The sequence below is a fragment of the Larus michahellis genome, chromosome 20, assembly GCF_964199755.1.
Source record: "Larus michahellis chromosome 20, bLarMic1.1, whole genome shotgun sequence".
Lineage (NCBI taxonomy): Eukaryota > Metazoa > Chordata > Aves > Charadriiformes > Laridae > Larus > Larus michahellis.
Genome location: NC_133915.1, coordinates 7070542 through 7094600, shown reverse-complemented (window position 1 = coordinate 7094600; position 24059 = coordinate 7070542). Strand labels below are relative to the sequence as shown.

The 24059-nt window shown below is 41.0% G+C and overlaps 1 protein-coding gene across 2 annotated transcripts in view; it reads right to left on the bottom strand.

Moving 5' to 3' along the window:
- Positions 1–24059, bottom strand: part of UNC5D (unc-5 netrin receptor D) — a 148386-nt gene that overhangs the window by 14399 nt on the left and 109928 nt on the right. Inside the window, exons 8-14 of one of the 2 annotated variants that reach the window (XM_074563590.1) lie at positions 21396–21428; positions 16532–16717; positions 14142–14519; positions 11615–11699; positions 7298–7466; positions 5974–6201; positions 2322–2471 (exon numbers count right to left, since the gene is read on the bottom strand). In XM_074563590.1, the coding sequence (XP_074419691.1) occupies positions 2322–2471; positions 5974–6201; positions 7298–7466; positions 11615–11699; positions 14142–14519; positions 16532–16717; positions 21396–21428 (1229 nt within the window). The remainder of the gene's footprint in view (positions 1–2321; positions 2472–5973; positions 6202–7297; positions 7467–11614; positions 11700–14141; positions 14520–16531; positions 16718–21395; positions 21429–24059) is intronic. The other variant, XM_074563589.1, reaches the window with a different exon arrangement.

Below are 24059 nucleotides of genomic sequence, written 5' to 3'. Positions count from 1 at the left end.
AAAGCATGGTGGAACGATGAGTGTTTAAAGGATTCCAGAACTGCTTTCAGTTTTATTCTCCCTTTATAATTAAGTTCCAAGCAGACAGAGGGAATGTAAATCATCTCATAGCTACAGCCAGACACTGGATCCTCCAAGAGACACTAGAGACAGCTGCTTTTAACCCCCAAAGGTGCCTGTCTGGCTTCTTAACATGCTTGTCACAGCCTCTTCCCGCTCTGACACCCAACCAGTTTTTCTGGGTTCCCCCTGGTAACTTGTGAACGCGGTGGGAAGGACGCCAAGCACTCAGCATCTGCTCCCGCAGGACAGCCAGGACAAACAAACGCACTTAGCGCAGTTTAGAGAAATTCTGCCTCCCACCTGCCGTTAACTGATTTTATGCCACAGTTTTACATGATGATTTATTCATCTGTTCAAGCCTTGAAGCAGGATCTTTACTTATCTGAGAAATCATTAACATAAATCTTTCCTCATCGTACTGATAACGGTTTCATTTGGTGGACCAAACAGACAATTATGGAATAGGCTCTTTTCAGTTGTTCTTGACAAGCAGAACAGCCAGCGTGTTTTAAAAGTGTGGTATGTAGGAGAGAAAACAAGTAAACACTGGAAGAAACTCCACACAAAGAAATAGATATTTTTATATATAAAGAGTCTGCAACCAAATCAGAGCTGTCAACAGAGCTGGGACACATCACAAAACATTTCACTGACCGGGAAAGACAAAGCCAGGGTAAGATGTTCTGCAGCTTCTGTTAAAAACAATTATTATATTTCTCAGCTGTCCGAGTTATCCAAACTATATTCAGTTATAAAATATAAATATTTATTTGGCTTCAGTATCAGCTCTGTGTCAGACCATTCTGTCAGCAGAGGCGTTGCACGTGCTGGTTTTTAAGGAGAGGACGGGTAACGAGCCAGTGAGGGTCAGTGTCTTCCGTGGCTCTGCCCTTCTGCGCCTGCCGCAAAGCAAGCGCAGCACTTGAGCCGCCTTCTGTGGGTTATAGCTCCCTCATCTGACTCCTAATTTTTTATATTTATCTTGCAGCCATAAATTGAATAGCTACTTTGGGCTGTGCCACTTGCATTAGATTCAGCAAAGTGAGGTCCTTGCAATGCATGAAGATTAATATGGAGAAATTTGCATTGGCTATCACGTCTTGTTTTAACAGCACCCTGCAGTTCAGTTTCGACTGGGAACTCTAGACTATTACTTGCCAACAGAGAACAAAAATACCTGAGTTTAATATATCATAAGCTATGTATTTATTCATAGGAATTGTACACAGCATTAGAGAAAGTGCTGAACTGCCCAGAAAACATTTTGAGGTCTCCGAGTCACTCTCAGAACTTCGCGTGCACCAGGGACTCACAACCAGCAAAGGAGGTAACGCCCCAAAGAAATAACAACTTTGCAGAATTTAATGGGCAGAATTAATCCTCCCTGAATTCTTAACTACAAAGAAACGTGAAGGCTGGAGTTCAAACTGGCTTCCTTTGGCTGTCGGCAGTCTGTTGTTTGCAGACAGCAGAGGAACTACTGTTTTGTGCAGGCCATTTTTCCAATTGATCATACCAGTGTTAACTGGGTTCTCGGGGCCTGTTCCTCCCTGTGTAGCTGCACTGCCTTTCTGCAATAGTCTTAACGAACAGCATCAACAGTAATTTCTACTGTGTCCGATACAGAGTCCATCTCTGAACAGTTTTATATTCTGTTGCTAGAGCTCTATACAGATGGTGCTTTGCTGCCAGAAACCTCCCGGGGATTTTTCACCAAAGCAATGTGGTGTATTTTAAGAAGACCAGCCCCACTCCGTGTGCCGGCACATCACTTATCGTCATGATCCATATACTTAGAAATTCTTCATTTCTTTTGATTTTTACTTTCCTGTCTTAAACAGCCTTTTTAATTAATGTAGTACAGAAAAAATAATTTGCTCTTCCTCAGTTCTAATTCTTAGTATATACATGCTGCAATTTGAACTCACGGCATTTAAATGCTTACATTTAAATGCCATTTTCAGACATACAGTCATAGTTATATCAAAATCTGAATGACAAAGATATCAAAAACATCTTTGAGTCATAAAGTACAAGCTTGCATTTTTGTTAAATGAAAAATTTAAAGCATTCTGTTACGTATGAAATCTGTATTTGTCAAAATCATAAGGCAATGCATTTTTGTGGCATACCCAAGAGATTAAAACCACACCATTCAAAAATAAAAGGGACCATCGTCTTATTTGAGTTACGCCTATACCAGTGAAAAGTCATATTTCCTCTGAATTCAAATGTAAACAGCTAAAATTGACAAGTACCTGACATGCAGTAAATGGTTTAATTCTCCAAAGGAAAGGAGGGATATCAAGGACAGATATCTGAAGACTGAAGGTATTCCCTTGGAAATGCAAAAGTTTTGGCTCCTCCAGTAATTGTCCGCCTTGGAGTCTTTCATCCAAAACCACTTCCTGCAATGGCAGAAGAGGAAAAGAACTTTTTCAGTATTAGGAACAAATTCCAAACCTAATGAAAATCCATCTTTACAGAAGGTGCCTAGTTCACCTGCAGCGTTATCGGGGTCCAGCAGTGGGGTGTTTCTCTCACGGGCACTGGCATTTATATTTCACCGCTGGAGTGAAAAGGACGGTTAGGCACTGTCAGCTCGTATTTCGTGTACATGATGATGGTACTTGTGACACGGAATTTTCTCATTGGCTACCTGAGTATCAGTACCCACCAAACTTCACACTGGGAGTGCAGCAGTTGGGCAGGAAACTTTAAGGGTATTGAAACGCAGTAGTGGCTGTCTTCATGTTTTGGGGTTTCAAGTCAAAGCCAGCCACTTTCCTTTTTTACTGAAAGTTACTCATGGTTTGATTGTTACTATTTTATTGCTTCCCACAGGATCACTATTACAAAAGAGTTTACCAGCAGTTTGTTACCCAGAGCGCTCTCTACCATCCACGTGAAGAGGGAAGCAGGACTGTGTCAGCCCATGTCCAGGTAAAGCAATTCCCTCCAAAGAGGAAAAGGGAAACTGGTTAAACCGTGACATCACTGTAATTGAGTCCCCCTCCTCTTCTGGAGTAACACAACTATCCTTGGTGTTTTAATGAAGCTTTTGAATACAGACCTCCTACAGGTTGGGTCTAGTATTCCTCAAACACCTGACATACCACGCTCAGCGAGGTATTTGCCGAAGGGACTAAAGGGAAGGCAGACAACATGGGGCGAGTTTGGGGAATAGCCTGCTCAGGTAGAGGTTCGCTCCACAGCGTTTTGGTAAGAAGGCACTCTCGGGGCTTTAAAGAGCACTGAAAGTAACACCGAGTGCACACCTTCAACAAAATGCTCGTTTCCTTTCTCCTCTCTTGGACTTTTTCAGAATTACCGGACAAGACCCTGAGCAATCTGGGACGGGCTGACTTTGGGCACAAATTGGCACTACAGCCCTCTAGAGGTCTGTTCTAACCTAAATTTTTATATAATTATGTGAATTTAAAACATAATAGTAAAAAATCGCCCCTGCCTGTGCTTACGCAATGTTTATTCCTTTACTGTTACAGTAAAAATACTAGTGAGAAAGGAAAGCTTGCAGAAGTCTTCAAAAATCATCTAGCAAGCAGTCTTTCAAAATTACCTCTTTTAGCTACATAAATTATACAAAATCTGTGTACATCGAAAAGGTTTAGTGCTTGTCAGCAGCAAAGTTATTGTTAGAAGAGCTACTGGAATCATTGTGACCTTCTGAAAATAGAATGACTGCTAGAGCTTTCTCAAACTACAATAATGGATTTCTATATAAACCAATTTACAGGCATTCAGTTTGTTTTAACTCCTTAAGGCTGGGTTTATTTGAAAGAGCAAATAAGAAAGGAGACGTTAGTTTTTAATTTTAGATTGCAATGGGAGTAGCTTATTCCATAACTATTTTCAAAATTCCCTGAATGTGTTGGCATTTTTTTAAAATGTACCATAGTTGTGTAACTACTGCTTTACCTTTAATAATGCATACGGTCCTTAATTCCACAAGTGTCAGCAGAACTATGTCAAAATACAAAGGACTTAGTTCTCTTATATTTTGAAAGCCAAGAGTTTCCCGACTCTTGGGAAATTGCATAAAAGGCAAAGTCATCTGTTAGAAAAGTAAGGTAAGTTTTTACATGGGGACGAAGTGAAAACTCAAGGAACTTTGTATCTCGCCTAGGACTGCGCTGTAAAGGATTAACAGTGCCAAACGAAACTTGGTAAGCACAACTCTGATACTTTATCCAAAAAAAAATCTGCATTTTCCACATTCACCACTTAATATTTACACCAGCATGAAGCTGATGCAGCATGCTTTTAAGGGAAGTATAATTTGATAAATGTACAGTTGTCTGGTTATGTACAAACACCCTGTTCTAATTCCTGTGAATGCAGAAAACTGGTAATTATTCTTCTAACAATTTTCTACAGAAAAGCAACAAGTAACTTTGAAATCTTATTTATTTTAATGCGCATTGAGAAAAATACGTGCCAGTCTCCTTCACTGTTTTGCTGAATGTCACAATAATTTAAGAAACAAGATGGTACAGTCAAATCAGGTTGCTACGGGTGAGGGCTTTTGTGGGTTTTTTAGATTTGATATACTGAAGGTAAAATTGAGCATGAATGAATTGCTGAAAGAGACTGCACCCTGCTGTATGAAGCAGCGTGAAAAAAATAAATGGTTGCTCTGAATAGGATTAATCTCATTTCCCTCTTGTGGGCCACTTTCATGGTTGTGTTGCACAATTTTATGGAAGTTTTTTTCTACGTCTTTAAAAGTTACAAAGATTTTTGTACATTTTTTATAAAGCTGCTGCACAAAACTAAATGCCTACAGACAGGGCACAGCCAACGCAGAGTCGCTGAAGGCATTGGACAACACACGTTTATATGGACTGAAGGTATGACTCAGGGTACTTGTACGTGTTCACAAATGCCTAAGAAGGAATTTTTGGGCCTCTGAATTTGAGGCAGACTCATCCAGGAAAATACTGGTAGCCCACGAATTGCGTAAGTGTTATAAAGGGTATAATTACAAAGCTATTGTAAGTCTTTAACAATCCTTTCAGTGGCTTTGCTTTTATTAGGAGCACATAGACATTAGTGCGTGCCTCATTAAGATTCATGTTTCTATTCTGTATGATAGGAAAAGGAAGCAAAAATTCATCTGTCACAACTGTCTTCATTTCAGTTCCCAAAAGAAAACCATTTTGTTAAAGGTTCTGAGTTTACTAAGGCTGCAAAAGCCAGTGGATTTCATTGTTTTGTCTTGGAATACCATGTACAAAAATCAGGCTAATTTTAATCTCCACTTGGGGATTGTTTTGTGTGGTGTTTTTTTTTTTTTAAAGGGGAAATGCACAATTATAATTTTTTTCTTTTTAAAAAAAAGATGGTGAGGCAATCTCTCTCTTCTTGCTCAAATTGTAAACAGGAGAGGAAATCCTGCACTGACTAATGAGAGTGTAAGGGTAATGAGCGTGATAAATACGATACATGAAATTATAATGACGTGCGTTTTCTGCTTGTAGTGGAGTAGCTCTGGGCTCCAGAAGCAGGCTCCGCCTCTGCCATGGAGCAGCCAAGGGACGCTCTGCCCATCAGCTGGAGCTTTGTGCTGGGTTAACTGTGGCTACGGGCTCTTTTGGTCGGAATTGCGCAGAGTGGGGTTCCATCTGCCTGGCAAAAACCGAAAAGACAGTCTGGCTGTCCTAAAGCTCTTGCAGTGTAAACCCACAAGTGAAACAATGGTGCAGGGAAATTAAGGTACTTACTTAGAATAAGTCATGCAGCAGTGGCATAAAAAAAAAATTACAATATTCTCATTCATTTGAGTTCGGGACTATTTCTGTTGCCCAGGGACTATCCCCAGGAATAAAGGAATGTTAGTATTCTATGGAATAATAACTAAAACCAAATTAACAAAGTGAAACCATTTACCTGAAATGCACAAGGTGTGTTATCCATACAATATACTCTCAGATTGTAATCCAGAGAATTGCAAGACAGGCAGCCAAAAACCGCTACTTTCAGCTGTCGAACGGCACAGTCAGAGATCGGTTCTCCAATAAGAGCATAAGTTCCAAAGCTGTTTAAGAGAATGTGACAGGCATAAGGATCCAACAGGCAGTAGCAAGAAGTAGTTTCCTCTTCCACAGACATCACTTCCTGCAAAATGAAATTCAGGTTTAAAAAAAAAAAATCAAATCAATGGGCCTTGACAAGAGGAGTCATGACATTATTTGTTTAATTTTTCTTCAACTGGAATGCAGAGTATTTCTGAGAAGCAGCCTGCACGCTCTTTACTCATGTCGACCTCAGGGAAGGGGAGAAGGCAGACTGGGTAAACACTCCCAATTTAGCCCTGAGTCAGCAATAGGACTTATGGCAAGGTATTGTGCAGAATTCAGTGTGTACAGCATATAATAATGACGATGATGTGTAAGCAATTTTAGCATCTTTTTTCAAGTGCTCTTGACTTTCTCGCTAATTTTTTTTCCCAATGTCAAGTTCAGAAATTACCTTGAAGATTAAAGTCAATAAGCAAACCTTGAACAACAGTTGGTATTTGACTTCCTTTCAGAACATCCATTACAGTTATGTTTACCTTCATCAAAAAACTACCTATCCCACGCTTTTGCCTTTTGTGCTTAGTTCTGCCTTACAGCAGCATTAGATGAGGTGTTTGAGCAGCCTGGTGTTACGCTGCTCGTTAATTCCAGGGTGCTGGTAACCAACACTGATGGAGCTGAGGGAGTGTTCAGTGCCTCTGCGGTAGGACAACTACTGAACTTCAAAAGGTTTAGGTGAGAGCAACAAACACCAGTGTGGTTTAGAGAAGGAAATGGATAGAGCGAGTTACGGTATCCATGAATGTTTTAACTACTGCTTTTTTCCCCCTCACAATGCAATGAACCAAATAGTTCCATCAGCAGCAGGGCAATAAAATCTGATTGACTATGGATTTGTGTCTAGTTACCAGGTTCTGCAGTGCTAATAACGTGTACAGGGAACACTTCATAGTTGGGAAATTCAGCCCCTTTCCACCCTAGATCATAAAGTTGACCCTTTTATGCCAATCGTGGTAAACCAACTGAAAATAGTTTAGCTGCCTCTTAACAAAATGCAAAATCTTTTTAAAATTGATCGTTGAAGATGACTGTTTCTCTCACATCGTCTTTGATCTGTACCTGCGTGAGTAAGAGTTAACCATGTTTCCATCGTTAGGACAGACTTTTCAGTGGGAGCAGAAGGCTCAACTCACCTCCCATTTCCCTTGCTGGCTCCTTTTTTTCAGGTGAATATTCCAGTGCTCTGAATTCACTTCCGCGCAGTGTGGTATCGTCAGGGCGAAGGGTGTGCTGACGGCCAACTCTGAGGGCCCACAAGTTACTTCTGGTCCCAGAAGAACATCTGTGCCTTCTGGCTGTAGGCTTTGGGGGGAGGAAGACAATAAAGTCTGTCAGGCTCTTTTTAATAAGGAGTGAAAATTCACTTTAATTGCAAGTTTTAGAACAAATTTTCGTTAAAATATAAGTACCTCACTCATCTGTTACAGAAAAGGGTAAGCAAGCCCATTACTGTGCTAATTTCCATGTATAAGCAGTAGCTGGGGATGAAACAAAACTATTAAGCCACATCTACTCAAATCGTTGGCTGGTCAGTTTAGGATTTTGGTCTTTAAAACACATTTCAATTTGCTTAAACCAAATAAAACACTAAAATTACTCCATACAAGTAAGCCTTGCTTTATGCACCAGCTGGTAGTATTACCATCTAATTCTGCCTTCAAAGACTGTCATCAACAATATTTTCACAGTAGTGAAGATAAAACAAATTATGGTTTAAAAACACAGTCTCATAAATTTTTCCAGATTGTGTGTAATCTCCCTGGTTTGAAAGCACATTTCTGTTCTGCGGAACGAACAGGCTAGGTAACGTAGAGCAGACATCAGGGACAGGACTACTTTGCTTAAATTCAGAACTCTGCAAAGTAGATCTGTGCACGTGGCTCCAGCACAGCCCAAGGAGTCCCATCAGCACGAGTGAAGTCTAGGGATTCATCTAATCTGAATGTAATCACCGATGTTTGGTTAAATTAACAGCTTGCTAAATTATAAAGATGGAAGTATCTGACAAGAACCTTCTTTCTTATTCAAACCTAAATTTAACCCTGTTCCACATAAATTAGTTTTCCTTACCTCTCACAATAAACACCTGCGCAGAGCCAGCGACAAAGGGGCTGAGACTCACCATTTAGGGATTAAAGCTAGCAAAACATCTGGCCTGTTAGGGGCTGCGGGGGGGCAGCTGGTCTTTATTTACACTGTAATCCTTCATCTGGGTTTTATGACTCCAATTTTTGGCTTCTAAATTACTGGACATGTAGTTCACTCTTAAAATTAAAGCAAATGGTGTTTCCAAGATAAAAATAAGAGGAAGAACCAAAACCGAGATATAAATGAGATGATCTAACAATAAAACAAAGATATAAATTAGGGGAGAATCCCTGCTTCAAGAGGCTATGCTTCCACTGCCGCTTTGCACTAGCAGCACAGCAACACCCAAACCACCCCGCACGGAGCCCGGCGCTTCACGGCTGTACCGTTAAATTCCAGGTTACCCCAGCCGACGTGGATGATACATTTAAGTGACTGTAGTGCTCATGCAGGCACGCTTACGAGTAGCCCTGCACTTAAATCCGTCAGATTCCAATCCTGCAAATGGACTTTGCACATCCATCTAACATCACCTGGGGGTGGCATTCGCAGTATAACTGTAATAGTAGGTGCTCTGAAAATGCAGTTAAAAACACCATTCTTGCTAAAGACTTGAAAAAGTTCCAACACCATCAGTGACAGCCGTTACTAAAGACTACATGTGCAAGTATTTGTGAGATGAAAACTGGAGTGAAAAAGACAGACATAACATGCTAACAAAAAGGCCAATTCTGCTTTTTCTTTTTCAAGTGTCATAATAATAGATGCGCCCTAAGCCTCGGTGCTTCTAAGTGTGTGTCCGATTGTTAGACTAAAAGCCCTTCCAAGCACGAACAGTGGCTGTACTACGGCCGCCCCGTTCCTCTTGGCGAGCGAGGCGTGACGGGGCGGGAAGGGGCTGTGCCGCGTGTCCCCGCAGGGCACTGGTCTTGCTGCCTTCCCAGGCACATGAGACGGTGAGTTTTGTTGAACCAATAGCAGAATGACTATTGTAAGCAAACAGTTCAAGCAAAAAACTACTTGCTTCTGCTTATGCCTGTGAATAACAAGTAATTTTTCACAGCTCCTTCATTGCTAGGAATACACCGGTTTTGCACAAAATACCATCACTGAACACCAACCACTGCTACCCTTTACAAACAGTTATTTCATTTCCTTAAAAATAAAACCTTCCAGCGGTTACCCCAAAACACCTCCCTTTTCAGCTACTTTAAGAAATGATCCAGTTACTTACAAATACAAAGAAAAATGTCTCAGAATTATTAGAAACTCTCAAGCCAACTTTTATCCATACTTATTTTTCAGGAAGTTATTCAGTTCATCTGATTCCTCTCTGCTCTGCCTCGGCAAAGGCTGGTGCGTTCTACTGCCTTATCTCTGGTTTGATGCAGCTGCAGGACGGGGGTAACAAAAGCGTATTTCCAGAGAGCGACGCAAACCTCAGTCATTTAACTTGGTTGGTGCGTTTCTATCCTATCGCTCTCCCAACGCACACATCCTTTGCCAAGTGACTGCTGCTGACAAACGCCTAAACACCGGGAAGGGTGGGGAGGCGGCGGTGGAATTTTGCTAAAGTTGCCTCCAGTACAAAGCTTGCCAATTCAGCTTCAATAATGGGAGCAAAATCTAGGTTATTTTGTTTTCAGCACAACGCCCTTAGGAGACGCAAATCCAGAGTTTTAGTTATGCTATTGCTGATGATTTCCATCAGAAATAGCTCAGATTTTGCAAGCATCAACAGTGGAACAAAACACAAATATACAAGATCCAAAAAGAAATAACGTCAATATTGGTAGGAGAGTCCCGGTAGGAGCCTGGCAAAGTTGATGCAAAAGACGACTGGGAGACTGTGGTTGTCGGCTACCAAGTGCCTCCCACCCACCACATTAAAAAAATAATAATGGAAAAAAATAAATGAATGTTTGCATTTGTCTCACTTTATAGAATTTCGCTTTAAATGAAGAAGGAAAAATCTCCCGGTGATAATCTTTGGTTTGGTTTGCTACCTCTGCTTCTGCCCACAAAAAAGGCAAACAGTAGGCAAAATTTGCTGCTTGATTTTAATTAACCTATTTTAATTCATTTCTGCAGAACCCTTGCAGATAAAACAGCTGGGTGGGTTGTTTTTTTTCTTCCTTCCTTTTACATATCTTAATCTTTCATTGGAAATGATCAAAAACCTACGGCAGCAGATGGGGATGGAATGTGAAAGTTTTCACAAAGGAGTTCAGATATTAGAGGAGGAAAAAAAGATAGATTTCATTTTAAGTTTTGAAAAATATTTCTAGGCTTTAAAATTTATAGGCAGTTCTGTATCTTTCAGTTCTTAAAGGAAAATTCCGCCAACCATTTGGCTATAAGTTTCTGTAAGTAAATATGTACTGTATAGGCAGTTATTTTCTTCTTTCCATGTCTCCTCAGATACACCCACCCATTTTCAGCGCCTTTAGCTGAGTGTATATTTAGGGTGAGGGAGAGAAGAGAAATAACTGATGTAAAGAACTACAACCAGCTCTCCTGTCTCCAGTTGTACAAACCTGCCCTTGATGACTACTTCTAAAAACTGCCGCTCTCACAAGCACTCAAAGCAAGGCTTAATCAGTGACCCACTCTTCGCCCGGGACCAGTGTCTTCTGAAATTAGCCCTACATTCATCAATTAAAGTATACACTACAGATGATTCACTTAGCTCTGCTGGAATGTCAATTATGAAAGGATAGTTTGAGAAAGCTAAGGAAGTTATTAAAGAAATTTTTTTTGGCAAAAATACTGATTGGAGTGCCAAAATAAAACAAAATAATAAACCAAAATAATTTAAGAAATGATCCTAAGCATGCACTTATTTGCATCATCTGGGCTACCAAACATCTGTCATGAAGTAACAACAATTCAGTACCTACATCCCACAGGGTCATTCAAACTCATGACCTGGACAGTGAATTTTAGCCTGTTGCCTGCATATTAGGAGAGTCTGTGGACTCAAAGGTTCTGTAACAAGTAATTAATGAAAGCATCTGTGCTGGTAGTAGACTTGCGTGACCTAAGTCTGTAAATCACAAAAGATAAAATCATTGACTCAGAAGTCAGACATCAGCACACATTGGTCTCCATGAGGCATCCCATCCTTTAACAGCGTTTGCAGTAACTCCATGTGATTTCACAGAAGCATCGCACCGAGGTCGCTTTTACTGTCATTTCTACAGATACAGCACCCGGCACACCCGCGTGGTCACACCAGCAACAGGGAAGATGGAGTGACTCTTCCACATTCTGTTCCCTTAGACAGTGTTGACAAGAAATCCATTAAATGAGACAGTCCCACAGATTCTGGGGGTGTGTGTGGTTTTTTATGTCCTTCTTACCTGGACTCCTTTTGAGTGATGGCAAGATAGATCTCCCACGAGCTCTCCTCAGGAATAGCTCCGTGTGGTATCAACAAACTGACTCCTGCAAAAGAGCAAAGGCAGAACTTACCTTTGGGAAAGGCACTGGATGTAAAGAACAAAGAAATTGGCCTCTGATTTACAAGACTTAGAAAGGACATCTACTAGAGCAGAAGAATGCTTCTCTGAGATAGGGGTTCTGACTGCAACATTATCAGATGAAAGGAAAATACATCATTAATATGATCCACATGATTATTAATATTTAACTGTCTTACTGGATCTGGAATCTGTAGACTCACGTGCCTAAACATTTCTTGCTCCAACAGAGCTCCTAGATAGTTGGCTTCCCATTGTTGTGTGTCACTCAGTGACCCTGGATTCATAGTCCAGATGTGACTGAAGGCTTCTCTTCGTCCTTGGGCACAGACAGACTCTTTGTCTACTGCACCACTTACACAAAAGGGAATAATTATGGAATTTTCTTTAAGGCTGTTTCTTTAAGGCTTCCAGCAAGAGTGGTTTGTAATCCCAGTCATTTTGATGGTCTTGTTACCCTGACGTGCAGCAATAGAACAATCTCTTTAGAGTTCCCTATTTAATTGTTCTTTTCCTTTTTTTTAATAATAAATATAGTCAAAAGCACGTGTGGCTGTGGTAACTTTTAAGTTGGCCTTTGCCAGTTTCTGGAAGGTGGTTCAGGCATGCCAGTTACGAAAGGTTTTAATCAGTTGTTGACTCTTTCACTGTTATTTGCCAAAATGCCTCTTAGTGGTACAAATCTTGTCATCTAGACACGATCACGGTTTAAACTTTCTTTGTCCCTTTCTAACTTTGAAATCCAATCTGGTAATTCTAGGATCACAAGAAGTCTCATCATGGAGAGACCCCCTAACCAAACTAACCTGAATTTGCATGGAAATCACCATACCTTTTTGTTCATACACATAACAACTACTGAATCCAAGTGATACAATTTTCCTTTTACTCCACTAGTATAAATTAGAAGTTAGGAGGGATGCTTTGCACCGGATACCAATGACATTAAACTGCTAAATTTTACTTTGTGTATGTCACACAATGCAGAACCTCAGCTGAGCAGCGACACGACCGCACCAGAATTTACGACGGGCTGCCAAATTTGATCTTACATAAATAGGCAGAAGGAAGTACCTAAATTGCAGGCAGACCAAATGTGTATTTAAATAATCTAATTGATGGGACCATCATTCTATAAAGAAGCTAAATAGTATGAGGGACTTCTCCATTTATGACTTAACTGACTCAGTGCCTCTGCCTTTGAATATTCATTCCCGAACATAAAAACAATCTGTGAAGAAATTAATACATTCCGTACACTAAATATTATATTCCTGAATTTTATACTGTTATCAATCTTCATTAAATACAGACCACATTTTTTATGGTAACCTTTAAAGTTCCCATTTTATGAAAGATGAAGGATAAAGCTCTACAGCATGCAGTTCAACTAGATACTAAGAGATAAGCGTGGACACACCAGTCAAACGAAATCAAAGTTGAATTTAAAGGAGACTGATTAAAGATCAGCAAAGTTCAAAAGGTATCATCTTTGCTAGCAATGGTGGTATCTGGCTATTTCTCCTACATTTGCCATTTGGAAAAAGAAAGTATCCAGCATAAGGAAATTTATTCAGCATAATATGAACATAGTGATGTAGTGCAACATCCTGCAGGAATACGATTTTAACATCCTTTATTTGATTCTAATTGGGTGCCGTATGTTTTCAGCTAATTCAACAAGCACTGTCGTAAGTCTAAAATACATCTCGCAAAACACCGAAGTCACAAAAACTTTGTAAACAATGCAAATTGAGCACCTCTGCTGTGATGTTTCAATGTATGGCCCAATCTTGAAATGCCCGTTGACTTTGAAGTGCCCCACTATGGAAATCTGTCAAGCTATTAAGCTAAAATAAAGAAAACCAGAAAGCCAGGAGTAAATGCTAATGAAAGCCGCACTAGAGTTCTCATTGAGAGGGGAAGCTATTCTCCAGAGGCGTCTCTTTGCTATATGCTGCAGACTTTAATAACATAATGAAGTCTGACAATGTTAACGCAGTCAGATGTCGATGCGTGTAGATTCTGCTTTGAATATGACCCCATTATATAAGATGCTGATCCAGTATCGACTGCCTTCTGGGGAGCCCTTCTTTTGGATCAGGATCCAAGTAAGCAACAGCTTTGATTAATATGACTTTCATGCTGAAGACATCAAGAGAGGCAGTAATTTATAACAGTTCACATAGGCATAATGCCTCTTCACTACTCATCTCAAGCTTTGTTCTGATCAGTCATCTCCTGTGTGGGCAACATGCTCTACTTCCCAAAATTTGCATTAAGGGAGCCCCTACTTTTTCTTCTCTTTCCCTTTTTTTTTTTAATTTAGTCATAGAACACTACATCAGGCAAAATAAGTTTAATCTAAAATTATTTTATATGCTTTTAATAGAAAGGATCTACCCACCTGTGTTTGGAACTACTAAACGGCCACCCAGGTGTCCAAAAATGGCAGTTGTCTTCAGCTCACTTCGCGTTGAAATAGAAGACAGGTTCTGAATATACGTAGCCTTATTTCTAGCCTGCATTGTACCAAACGCTCTACTGTTCCCATGAGGAAAAGTTCCTGAATGTCCCTTTCCGTGATACTCAGCCCTCTCTGTCACCCCTAGGGACACCATGAATGAACTCTGAACCTTGACTTTGATGTCTGACAGGGGGTTGAAGAGGGAAGACTCCGTCATTAGCTCCTTGTCCATGGGGTCCTGCAGGCAGATGGGGCCGCTGTACGTTCTGCTCACCGTCAAGTCGGGCTGCAGGGAGGAGTTCAAGAGCAGCGAGTTCCCTGGCAGAACGAAGCAGAGCAGGGAGTTAGTCACGGTATTAAGATGGTAAGTCAGAAATCTCTTTCTGACCGCCCCACCATTTCCTTTTTGACTTGCTCTTCCTTCCTGAGCCTCTCAGAGCTCAAAATCACATAAGGTAACATTGAAAAACAGATGAAATGATGCAATAGATCTAAGAGGTACTTCATCACTGTGTTTTCTGCACTTCAGGCAACTCCAGAGTGCATGAATCCAAGAAGGAACTTAGTTTTTGTTCTGGATTCAGGTTTGTGTGTATGCCTTTTGTTTTTTTTTTTAATTTAAAACCCACTGGGTGAAGACGCATCCTCCTGCAGACCTCTTCTGTGAGCTTACACAAAACAACGGCTTCATGCCTGAGGGAAACTGGATTGAAAAGGAAGTGGGACAAGAGTAATACAGGGAAAAATACCACAGTTAGTCGTTTATGAGCATTTTAGCTCAGAAAAGACTGAAAAAAAGTGAAGGAATGGATAGATTTAGGGCCTGAATCCTTTAGCTGGTTTGGTCTTTTATTGCTTGTTTTTGTGTTTGGGTTTTTTGTTTTGTTTGGGTTTTAGTAAACAGAATTTTTCGCGAAGTAACTAATTTTCTGGGAATTATCTGCATTGCATCCTTGGAAGTTTGGTCACTAGAAGGGACTGCAAGTTGGGTTGCTAATGTTATAAATACATTTCGCCAAAGAATGAAATCTGGATCCCACTAATCCACTGTCCATATGACAGTATTGTGTTCGCTTTTCTCAGCAAACTGAACAGAGAACTGGCCTTTTTTTTAGCTGAATTGTTTAGTTTACAAATGCTTGTATTTAAAAAACCCACAGAGAGAGCGCCCAAAGGAACTGGAACTGAGCTAACAGCATCCTGGCATAAGAGAAACTGGCATGCTCAGATATTTTCACAGTGTCCGGAACTAATGTTTTTGAAATGTTAAGTCAAACAAACAATTCCCCAGACTGAAAACAAGACTTTTAAGGCAAACTGAACAACAAAGGAAGAAGTTGCTACTCGAGGCAGTCATTGGGAATTACAGGACGCCAATTAAAGGCTTGGAATTTTACATGAATGTGCAAAACATCCTTCAAACGTCCTTGTCTACCAAGCCCTTTTTCCAATTTCTTGCAATTTATGCTTGGTGAGGAATGTCTCCCAGAAAATAAAGTAACTGTAAAAACAACAACACACAAAACCCCCACCAAACTCTGCAACATATTTCACTTTTCCGAAGAGAGACGAGACATGGGGATACTTTCACACCCCACCAACACACCCACCCACCCGCAGGAAGGCAGGTCTCTGTTCGAATGGCAGTACAGAATTGAAAAAACATACTATTTTAAGGTAATCACTGTTTTTATTCCCTCCTAGTTTTTTGTCCAAAGGAAATATTCCAGAAAACATCTGAGTGCTGCTTTTAGTAAAAGTAAATACTTCTTTCATATTTTATTTTATTTTGACTTTATGAAGTTTTTGGTGTTTTTGTTTTTTTGTTTTAAATCAGTACCTGTTTACACACACTTACTTCCCACAGACCTCAGCATGGGGATGTTTGCATGCTAACAGCAGCCTATAAAAATACGTAAAGTTGGGTTTCTCAAATTAACAGTAAAAAACTAATCACTTCTATTGGAGTAAGGAAAACAGAAGTGTAAATGAATAGGAAGGAACTACAGCCATGCTTTCTGGGTTTGTTTTGATTTATTTGTTTTGGTTGGTTTGGGGATTTTGTAAGTCACAAATGTCAGAGTAGAAGCCAGTGACAGTATTTCTAAAGCACTTAAGAGTACAGTCAAGAAAGATGCTGTGTTTGTCCAAGTTGGGATGACAAATCAGTAGCAGAGACAGTAAGAGATGGTTCTAACCCCGGGTCCCTGCGCTCTACACGTCAGCTCATTACGCTGGAATGCCCTCCCACAGCCAGGCACTGAATATCAGCTTAGCATCTCTTTGCAGTAGGAGCTCTGGAGAGGAGAAAATGAAATCACAACACTAACCTTGTCTGACTGTTTTAAAATTAAATGTCTGGAAGCCTCCTGTCAGTGCAGATGAATCAATCACATCCACGCCGTACTCACTCTGACTCCGCCTGTACAGGGTAACGCCGACCACCAGCACAGCTACAGCAATGACTGCTGCTCCCAGGCCCGAGTACAAGGCAATGTCACTGGCGGTCTCAATATCTGACGGGAGAAAAAGCAGGTACCAAGTCAGCAACACTCAGGAAAACATTCCGACTGGCGCTGGCTGGCTGTGAGCACAGGGCATTACAGGAGGGCACAGACACGTGGCCAGGGAGGTAAAGCTTGAGACATAAATGTGGAGCAGATCACAGCAGGAGAGTGGAGCACAAAGGAACACTGAAAAGCAAGCGTTTGAAAGCATGAGCAAATTCCCTGATGCATCACTCCATACAGGGGAGCTTACACTGATCTGGGGATTGCATCCTGGTCTTTAGAGGCGTTTTTAAAATGGGAGAGTTGGACTCGCAGCAGTCAGAAGCAGAGCGCTTACCACTGAACAGCTTGGCTCCTTGCCGAGGTGTGCCATCGATTCCCACTCCAGCCCGGTGGAGATCACTAGGGTATGGTGGTACAACCCTTACTGCGAGAGCGCGGAAGAACTGCAGCCAGGGAGGGCCGCTTTAGGGACCGGCATGGGTCTCATCCATTGCCAGCTTCCAGAGACACGTAAGGTTTAGGTTTGAATTCTGGAGCTAATCCAGGAGGTCGTGAACCCTCTGAAAAAATCTCACTGAAGATTTCGCCTTTCCCCCTCTATTTTCTGTGTGAGCTTTAGTAGAGGAAGGAACAGTCCGTCCTCTGGCAGCTCAGGGAGGGGCTGAGGAGATCCCACCCACCTTCTCAGACTCCTGCAAGCACCTTCCGTCTTTAAAAACAGCTTGGAAACCAAACCTTCCCCGTGATCACACCCGAGCATTCAGCTTACAACCAAGTTTTCTAAGACTTCAAACTTCAAACAGCAGAGAAAAAGAATTCATTGCTTTGAAAGAATGAATCCAAATGAAACCTGCAACATGATGTAATTGAATTAGCCAGTCCCACTATTCCAGATCTTCTGGGATTTGGGACCACGTACCATGAAATTAAATTACTTGGTAAGTACACATAGCGTGTCCTTAGTACCTTAATGCCAAACTCCAGTTTAGAGGAAAGAGATAATCGTGTATTCACCCTACACATCATCCGTTATCCTGCTATCTGGTGCTTCTGCTATGGAGTGACAAGCACTTAGTACAGAAAGTGCATTTATTTCTAACAAATGACAGTGACAAAAAAATAACTAGGAAATCCAGAATACTCAGTATCAGTAAATAAACTGCAATGTACAGAAATAGGGTAGGAAGTTAAATTCAGCATTTAATAAATAGCCAATTACTGAAATCACTTAATTAGCATTTGGGAGGAGGCTTCTGTTGTGCATATGTTTTTCTGCGTAAAGTCAGATGACTTTATTTTAGCTGAATTTTTAGAACACGAAACTTCAGACCATTGAGATGAAAGAAATGAGTACCCATGGGCAGCGTCAGAAAAGCTCATTTTCTTGGCTCACCAGTTTCTTATGTAAAGGAAACGTCTGAGAACGAAAGTCCCGGCAGCTGAACTCCCTGGTTAGGTGCAGCCGCTGCCGAACGCGGAGCTGGGTCCCTCCGGCTCCCCGACATACAGGGAACGCCACGAGTCGCTGCAGCGAGGGAACCGAGTACGCGCACATGCTTGATTGGGCTGGAGCACTGGGGACATTGGCCGTGAATAAGGCAACGTAACTGATTTTTTTCTGTTGGACAGTCGAATCCAACCTAAAATAAACTGGCTCCAATTTCCTTAATAGAAAACATCCTTTCCATCCCTGTTCCCAAAGCATTCCCAGTCAAGCCCAAATACAACATTCGAACATTCCATTCAACTCAAAAGAAATGTTTTGAAATCAGTTTTACTGGGACAGCTATTTAGCCCCGAAAACAATTCTGCAAAAATTCTGTTGAATTTTCAAATAACCTCATACGGAAAAAGGCTTCTGTTTTTAACACGCTTAGAACTTGCTGAGAAGGGAAAAAAAATAAATCACAAAGTTTCCATGCAAATATCAGCTTTCAGAAGAAATCCATCTTCTGTGGCATGTCACGACAAGTAATCACAACAGAATAACCTTCTAAGTAACTCGTATCCAGCTGCTTTGAGCATTACAAGTGCTCTAAGTTACTTGCGTTCATGGAAAACCCCAAAGTAACTAATACTGAGAGTTCAGAGGAAAAGGATAGCCTTTCCAGAATTTAGTAGAGTTTTAAATAGCTTTATCTTAAAAGAGTAAAACGAGTGACATGGTACTCCTTTGCATCGTTCCTATGGAACAAACTGCTTAAGAAAGGGGACTTTAATTTTTATGTAGGATGTTAGTATTTCTTTAGAAACAGTTTTTTTTAAAGTAATTTTAATATCTTCCCCTTTCTGTCTATTCTTATAGATAACTCCTTTTATGGGAGACTAAAAATTAAAGAAAAAAGCATGGCACATTTGGGGGACAGGGTAATTTTCTGCTTCTATTTTTTTTTCCCCAGAAGGGAACTAAGTGAAAAACAACCAAAGTAAAAAAGAAAACATTTATAGTCAAGCAATTACTATTTAATGAACTGCATCCGCCCAGCCCAGAGCGGGTAGGGCCTCTGCTAAAGCACTGCGGGTTTTATCCCTCTCAGTCACAGGGTACATGTTTGTGGTAATTGTAGCCTATATTTCACTCCACCTCCTGACACTGTTACACAACATTTATTGAAAGCACATTTGATGGTAATGAAGTTTCTATTAACTATGATTAAGTTTCATACAGCACCTGAAGATAATTTAAGATGTGCAGGAGCAGAAAATGAAACATTTGGTTTAGTACATTAGGAAACGTAATTGATTAAATTATCTCATTTACAATAAGTGCTTTCCAGGAGCTACGCGGGGCATACATTTCCCCCCGTCTCCCATTAGAGTTTGCTGGGGGATCTGAAAGGTTGTTCCAGCTTCCCATCCACCCCAGTTCCCGTCACTCGCCCTTTTGGGACCCCTCAGCAGCTCCAAGGCCTTTTCTTCATCGAGCCAGTCTTTGAGAAGAGGGGTCAAAAGTCAGAGAATCATGTAAGAGGTTGTTCAGTAGAACAGGCTGTTCCTCAATTATCTTCATAATTGACTTTGATTTTGCATCAATGGTGATTCATGCAGTCTTAAACTAAGTTCCTGTTTCGCGGAACAGCAACAAGCTGCATTACGTGTTTCTAACCTCAGAGTTGTAAAGAGACCCTTTAATTCTCCTGGGTATCTTATATGCCAAAATCAATTCCATTAAAGTTACTTTTTTAATAAATAAGAAAATAAAGCGATTTGACTGATACCCTTTCAAGATTCTCTAATTAAATGGGAACTGCACAGATAAATAAAAACCTATCAATTGCCTGAGCTGAGTTACGACACAGAGCGATTGTACGTGACCAACGAGGAGATGATTCCAGTGAGACAAAGACAAGACAGAAAGGCTTAAGCAGCCAAGGCAGCAACAGCACATCTCTGAGCTACCTACGTTTGATTTTGTGTATCCTTAGAAATACTTAAGAACTGGGAACGTACAGGGGAAATGCTCTCATACGAGCCTTCTCTGTGTTCGGGACAGTTTAAGGGTGCAGCTGGTGGCTCTCCTGCACCTGCAGAACTCGACCATCTTCAAAACTGAGAGCTTTAAAAGCCAAACCCCTTTCACTCACCGAGAGCTGTCGCCGTCTTGGACAATGGCTGTGCTCCTCTATAGTTTGTATTTTTATGGCATCGATTTTTGCTATTTAGCTACGTTCCTTTGTAAATAGCTATGAAGTTGTCTGTGGATAACATGGATTTGAACTCGACCAGTTCCTTTAAAACTCTTGCTTTATCAGAGAGAGGGAACAGGAGTACTCTGGCATCTGAAACCAAACAGGCTGCGCTCAAGTCAGCAAGAAATTTTGCTGCAGAATGTTTTGACAGCGCAGCCTACAGCATGCGAGCTAAGAGGAAACACAGTGCAGGTCAGCATTTCCAAACGTTTTCCTCATGATTTAGGGCCCAAGTTCCATAAAATTTCAAACAATCTGATCACCTTATGCCCCTATATCCTGGAGGAATACTTAAATACTTAAGACTTAAAACTTACTCACTTTATAATACATATTAGAACAATCTGTCTTCAAAGAAGATATAAACAATTGCATGTGTTAATACTCAGTACAGTCCTTCAAGCGAATTAAGCCAAAAACATGTTTCTAAACCTATTTGTCTATTTTTTTTGTAAATGAAATCTTTCCGTTAGTCAGTTCACTCCAAACGTGCTGCTCTAAACTAGAACTCCACTGAACTCAATGGCAGACTATGAAACAAAGCGCGCGGGGTGGAAGCCCCCGAAGCCGTGTCTCAGTGGTACCCACACGCTCTGACGGGGGCACACAGACACCCTCTGCCAGCTGGCGCATGGCGGCCGCCGTGAGCTGAGCAAGATGAGACAGAGCCAGGAGGGGAACTGGGTTTGAACCAAGAAGGCCAAACTCCCGTATTAATTTCTTTTTCTCTAATCACAAGTCCTCAAGAGATCAATTTCAAGATAAGCGTTCCTGTAGAAAGAGCTCCCACTCAGACACAAATTACTGAAGAACGGTCACTTTTCTATTTTTAGTCTAAAACCCTATGATCACAAAGTTGCTATGAAGATGCTTTCAGTAGATGTGAAAGCCTTTCGTATAACCTTCAGTTTTATTTAGCTCCTAAACAAATAAAACAGAATGGCAGAGAAGATGAGAAAAATCATATTTACAAGAGAAAAAAAATAACTTACTTTGGGATTTTATTTCATGAAGAGGTTTTTTATCTGAGAGAGAGAGAGAGAGAGAAAGAGAAAGTTGCACTTAATAAATTTACATGGAGCATATCTATTTCCTGTATCGCTTCTGTCTAGCTCTATAAATGAAACATTTTCTCCTTGTTTGCTGACAATATGAATATTTTATGTTGTCCATATTTTTTCCCTTCATCTTTTCTTTTTTCTAAATCTCTTTCAGGATGTTTCTTTGCGGTAATTTCTCACTTGGTTAACTCAAGTATTTGTTAGCTTTATTGGATGCTTTTATTTACAATATTATACATCTCAGCAATAAGGAAGTTCAATACTTTGAAGCAGATCACTTGGCAAAGTTAAGAATTAATTATTTCTTTGTATGTTTGATATATGGAAAGGTTAGTGATGGGCACTTTAAAAAGTAATTTATAAAAGATAAAGATGTACAATATACTTGCATGTGCGTATCTAAATATGCACCAATAATGACATCTATATGTGTTTATAAAGAACATACAGAACCAATGTGCTACCACACATACGCAAATATGTTATAAAATGGGGTTTATACAGTGGTGCATCTCTCTTAAAAATGAGGCTTTCTGTCTCCCTCATAATAAGCGTTTGAGCTCTCCTTTATAACCTAATACCTGAAAAAGTCATCTCTAGCAAACGGGAGACTGGGGCTTGTGCCGGCTCCATCGGAGGGTGCGGGAGCGCGGGCTCCATCGGAGGGTGCGGGAGCGTGGGCTCCATCGGAGGGTGCGGGAGCGCGGGCTCTGCGGGTGCTCAGGGCAGAAAAGCCACACACGGAGGTGGGGGCGGGGGGGCAGCCCGAGCGCAGGGCTCCAGGGGGAACACAATGCGTCTGCCATTCCCAAGACCCTGCTGAGGAATTCCTGCTGTGCGGGGGGTGCCGGGGCTGTCTCAGGGCTGCCCTCGGAACACTCCACACACACGGTCTCCAGGTCAATTCTGACACCCCTGAGTCCCCTGGGCACTCTGCCTAACTAAAATTATTTCTGATTTATGATGCGTAAAAACGTCTTTGTAGTTCATCTGCTTATGGCCTACTTGTTTGTTCCTTTTTTGGGCACTGGTAAAAGAAATCAATAGTTTTTGAAGTTATAAAAACTATCTAAAGCAAATAGATAAAAGTAAAAAAAACAACTCTACAGAACCTTTCTTTTATTAAGCAAAGAAAAAGCTTTCACCTCTGCAAGACAGAGAGAAATCCACCATGCAAAAGTACACTGAGAGAATTCTGGTAGGGAATAAACAATGAAAGAACAAATATGCAAGAAACTAGTACGTTATTTAGGCCTTTCCTGAGTCAAAGTTACCTTTTGCATTCAGATTGAGTCAATCTCTGCTTTTCTCCCAGCTTGCAGGCCTGGCAATCTTTCATATATATCAAAACCAAAAATAATTCCACCTTTCTTCTGCATATAAGTTTGTATCTATTCAATTGTTACAAGTGGTAGAAGAAATTCCCTGACAGAAAAGCACTTTCAGTGCTCCTCAGTTAAGGACTGGACTGTCTGGATCCATCCAGAAAATCAAAAACCTCAGTGAGAAAAAGGATGTTCCTGTGCATGAAAGGTGTCAGCTCTGTGTCATTCCCAACCTCTCCTCTCAGGGACCGAATAAAGAACCGGACAGTAGACCCTATTTTATCACCATTTAATGTCTTGACTCCAAATTTGAAAATTCATGCTAAGGATTAGTAATTTTTCTGTCAGTTCAGAATCAGGCCTACGCTTTCTGGCTATCTTACCTTCTCACCTTTACTTTTATTTAAGTTCTTATTTGTTAACCAAAGAAATGTTTCATTTCTATTTTTGCCTTGTAAAGGAACAAAGTTAAGAAGTTGTGCTTGATAAATAACCTCCAAGAGGTTACTTTTCTGTAGCACAGTACCGCATTTCCTTCACAACTCCCCATGGGATGAAAAGCTGAGCAGAAAAGGTACATATTGGAAGATGAACAGAGGAAAAAGATTTTTAAAAAATAGGGTAATTGCATCAATTCCTATTTGCTGAGAAAGCAATTACCGTCCTAAAAATAATTTGACACAAGTACGTACATCCAGCACGTCCCATAAAGGAGTCACCGGATGACTCTCCAAGATAAAGGAAACAAGAAACACTGGATACTTCAGCCTGTCCGATGCAGATGGAAGTTCGGCTTCAGAACCAACCCCCCCCAGCACTGCCCATCCCAGCAGGAGGAGCCCGGCTCATCCACAACACCAAGAGCAGGTCGGGCCAGAGCTGATCTGGGCTCTCCTCACCGACCAGTGACAGCCTTGAGATCAGGCGCCTTCACCCCCCTCTTGTTACTGCCCACCTTCCTCGGTGCCAGCGAGGGCTGTTATATACGAAGGGTGACGCTGGCAACGGGCCCAACGCCACATCACACTGCAGATCTTTTTCCCCACAAAATACCTGGAGATCAGTTACATTTAATTACCTGGCATTACATTTAATAACAGCCATATAATGGCTGCATTATATGCATCTCTCTCATCAGTGAGATGACTGACATGGGGGGTCTTTTTTTTTTTTTTAAACTTTGTTTTCTGAGAAGGAAGGTGAATTGGCAACAGGCTCCTTACAGCCTGAAGTTTTTTTGCTTGCAACTCCTAGTGATGTTTCTTTGCAG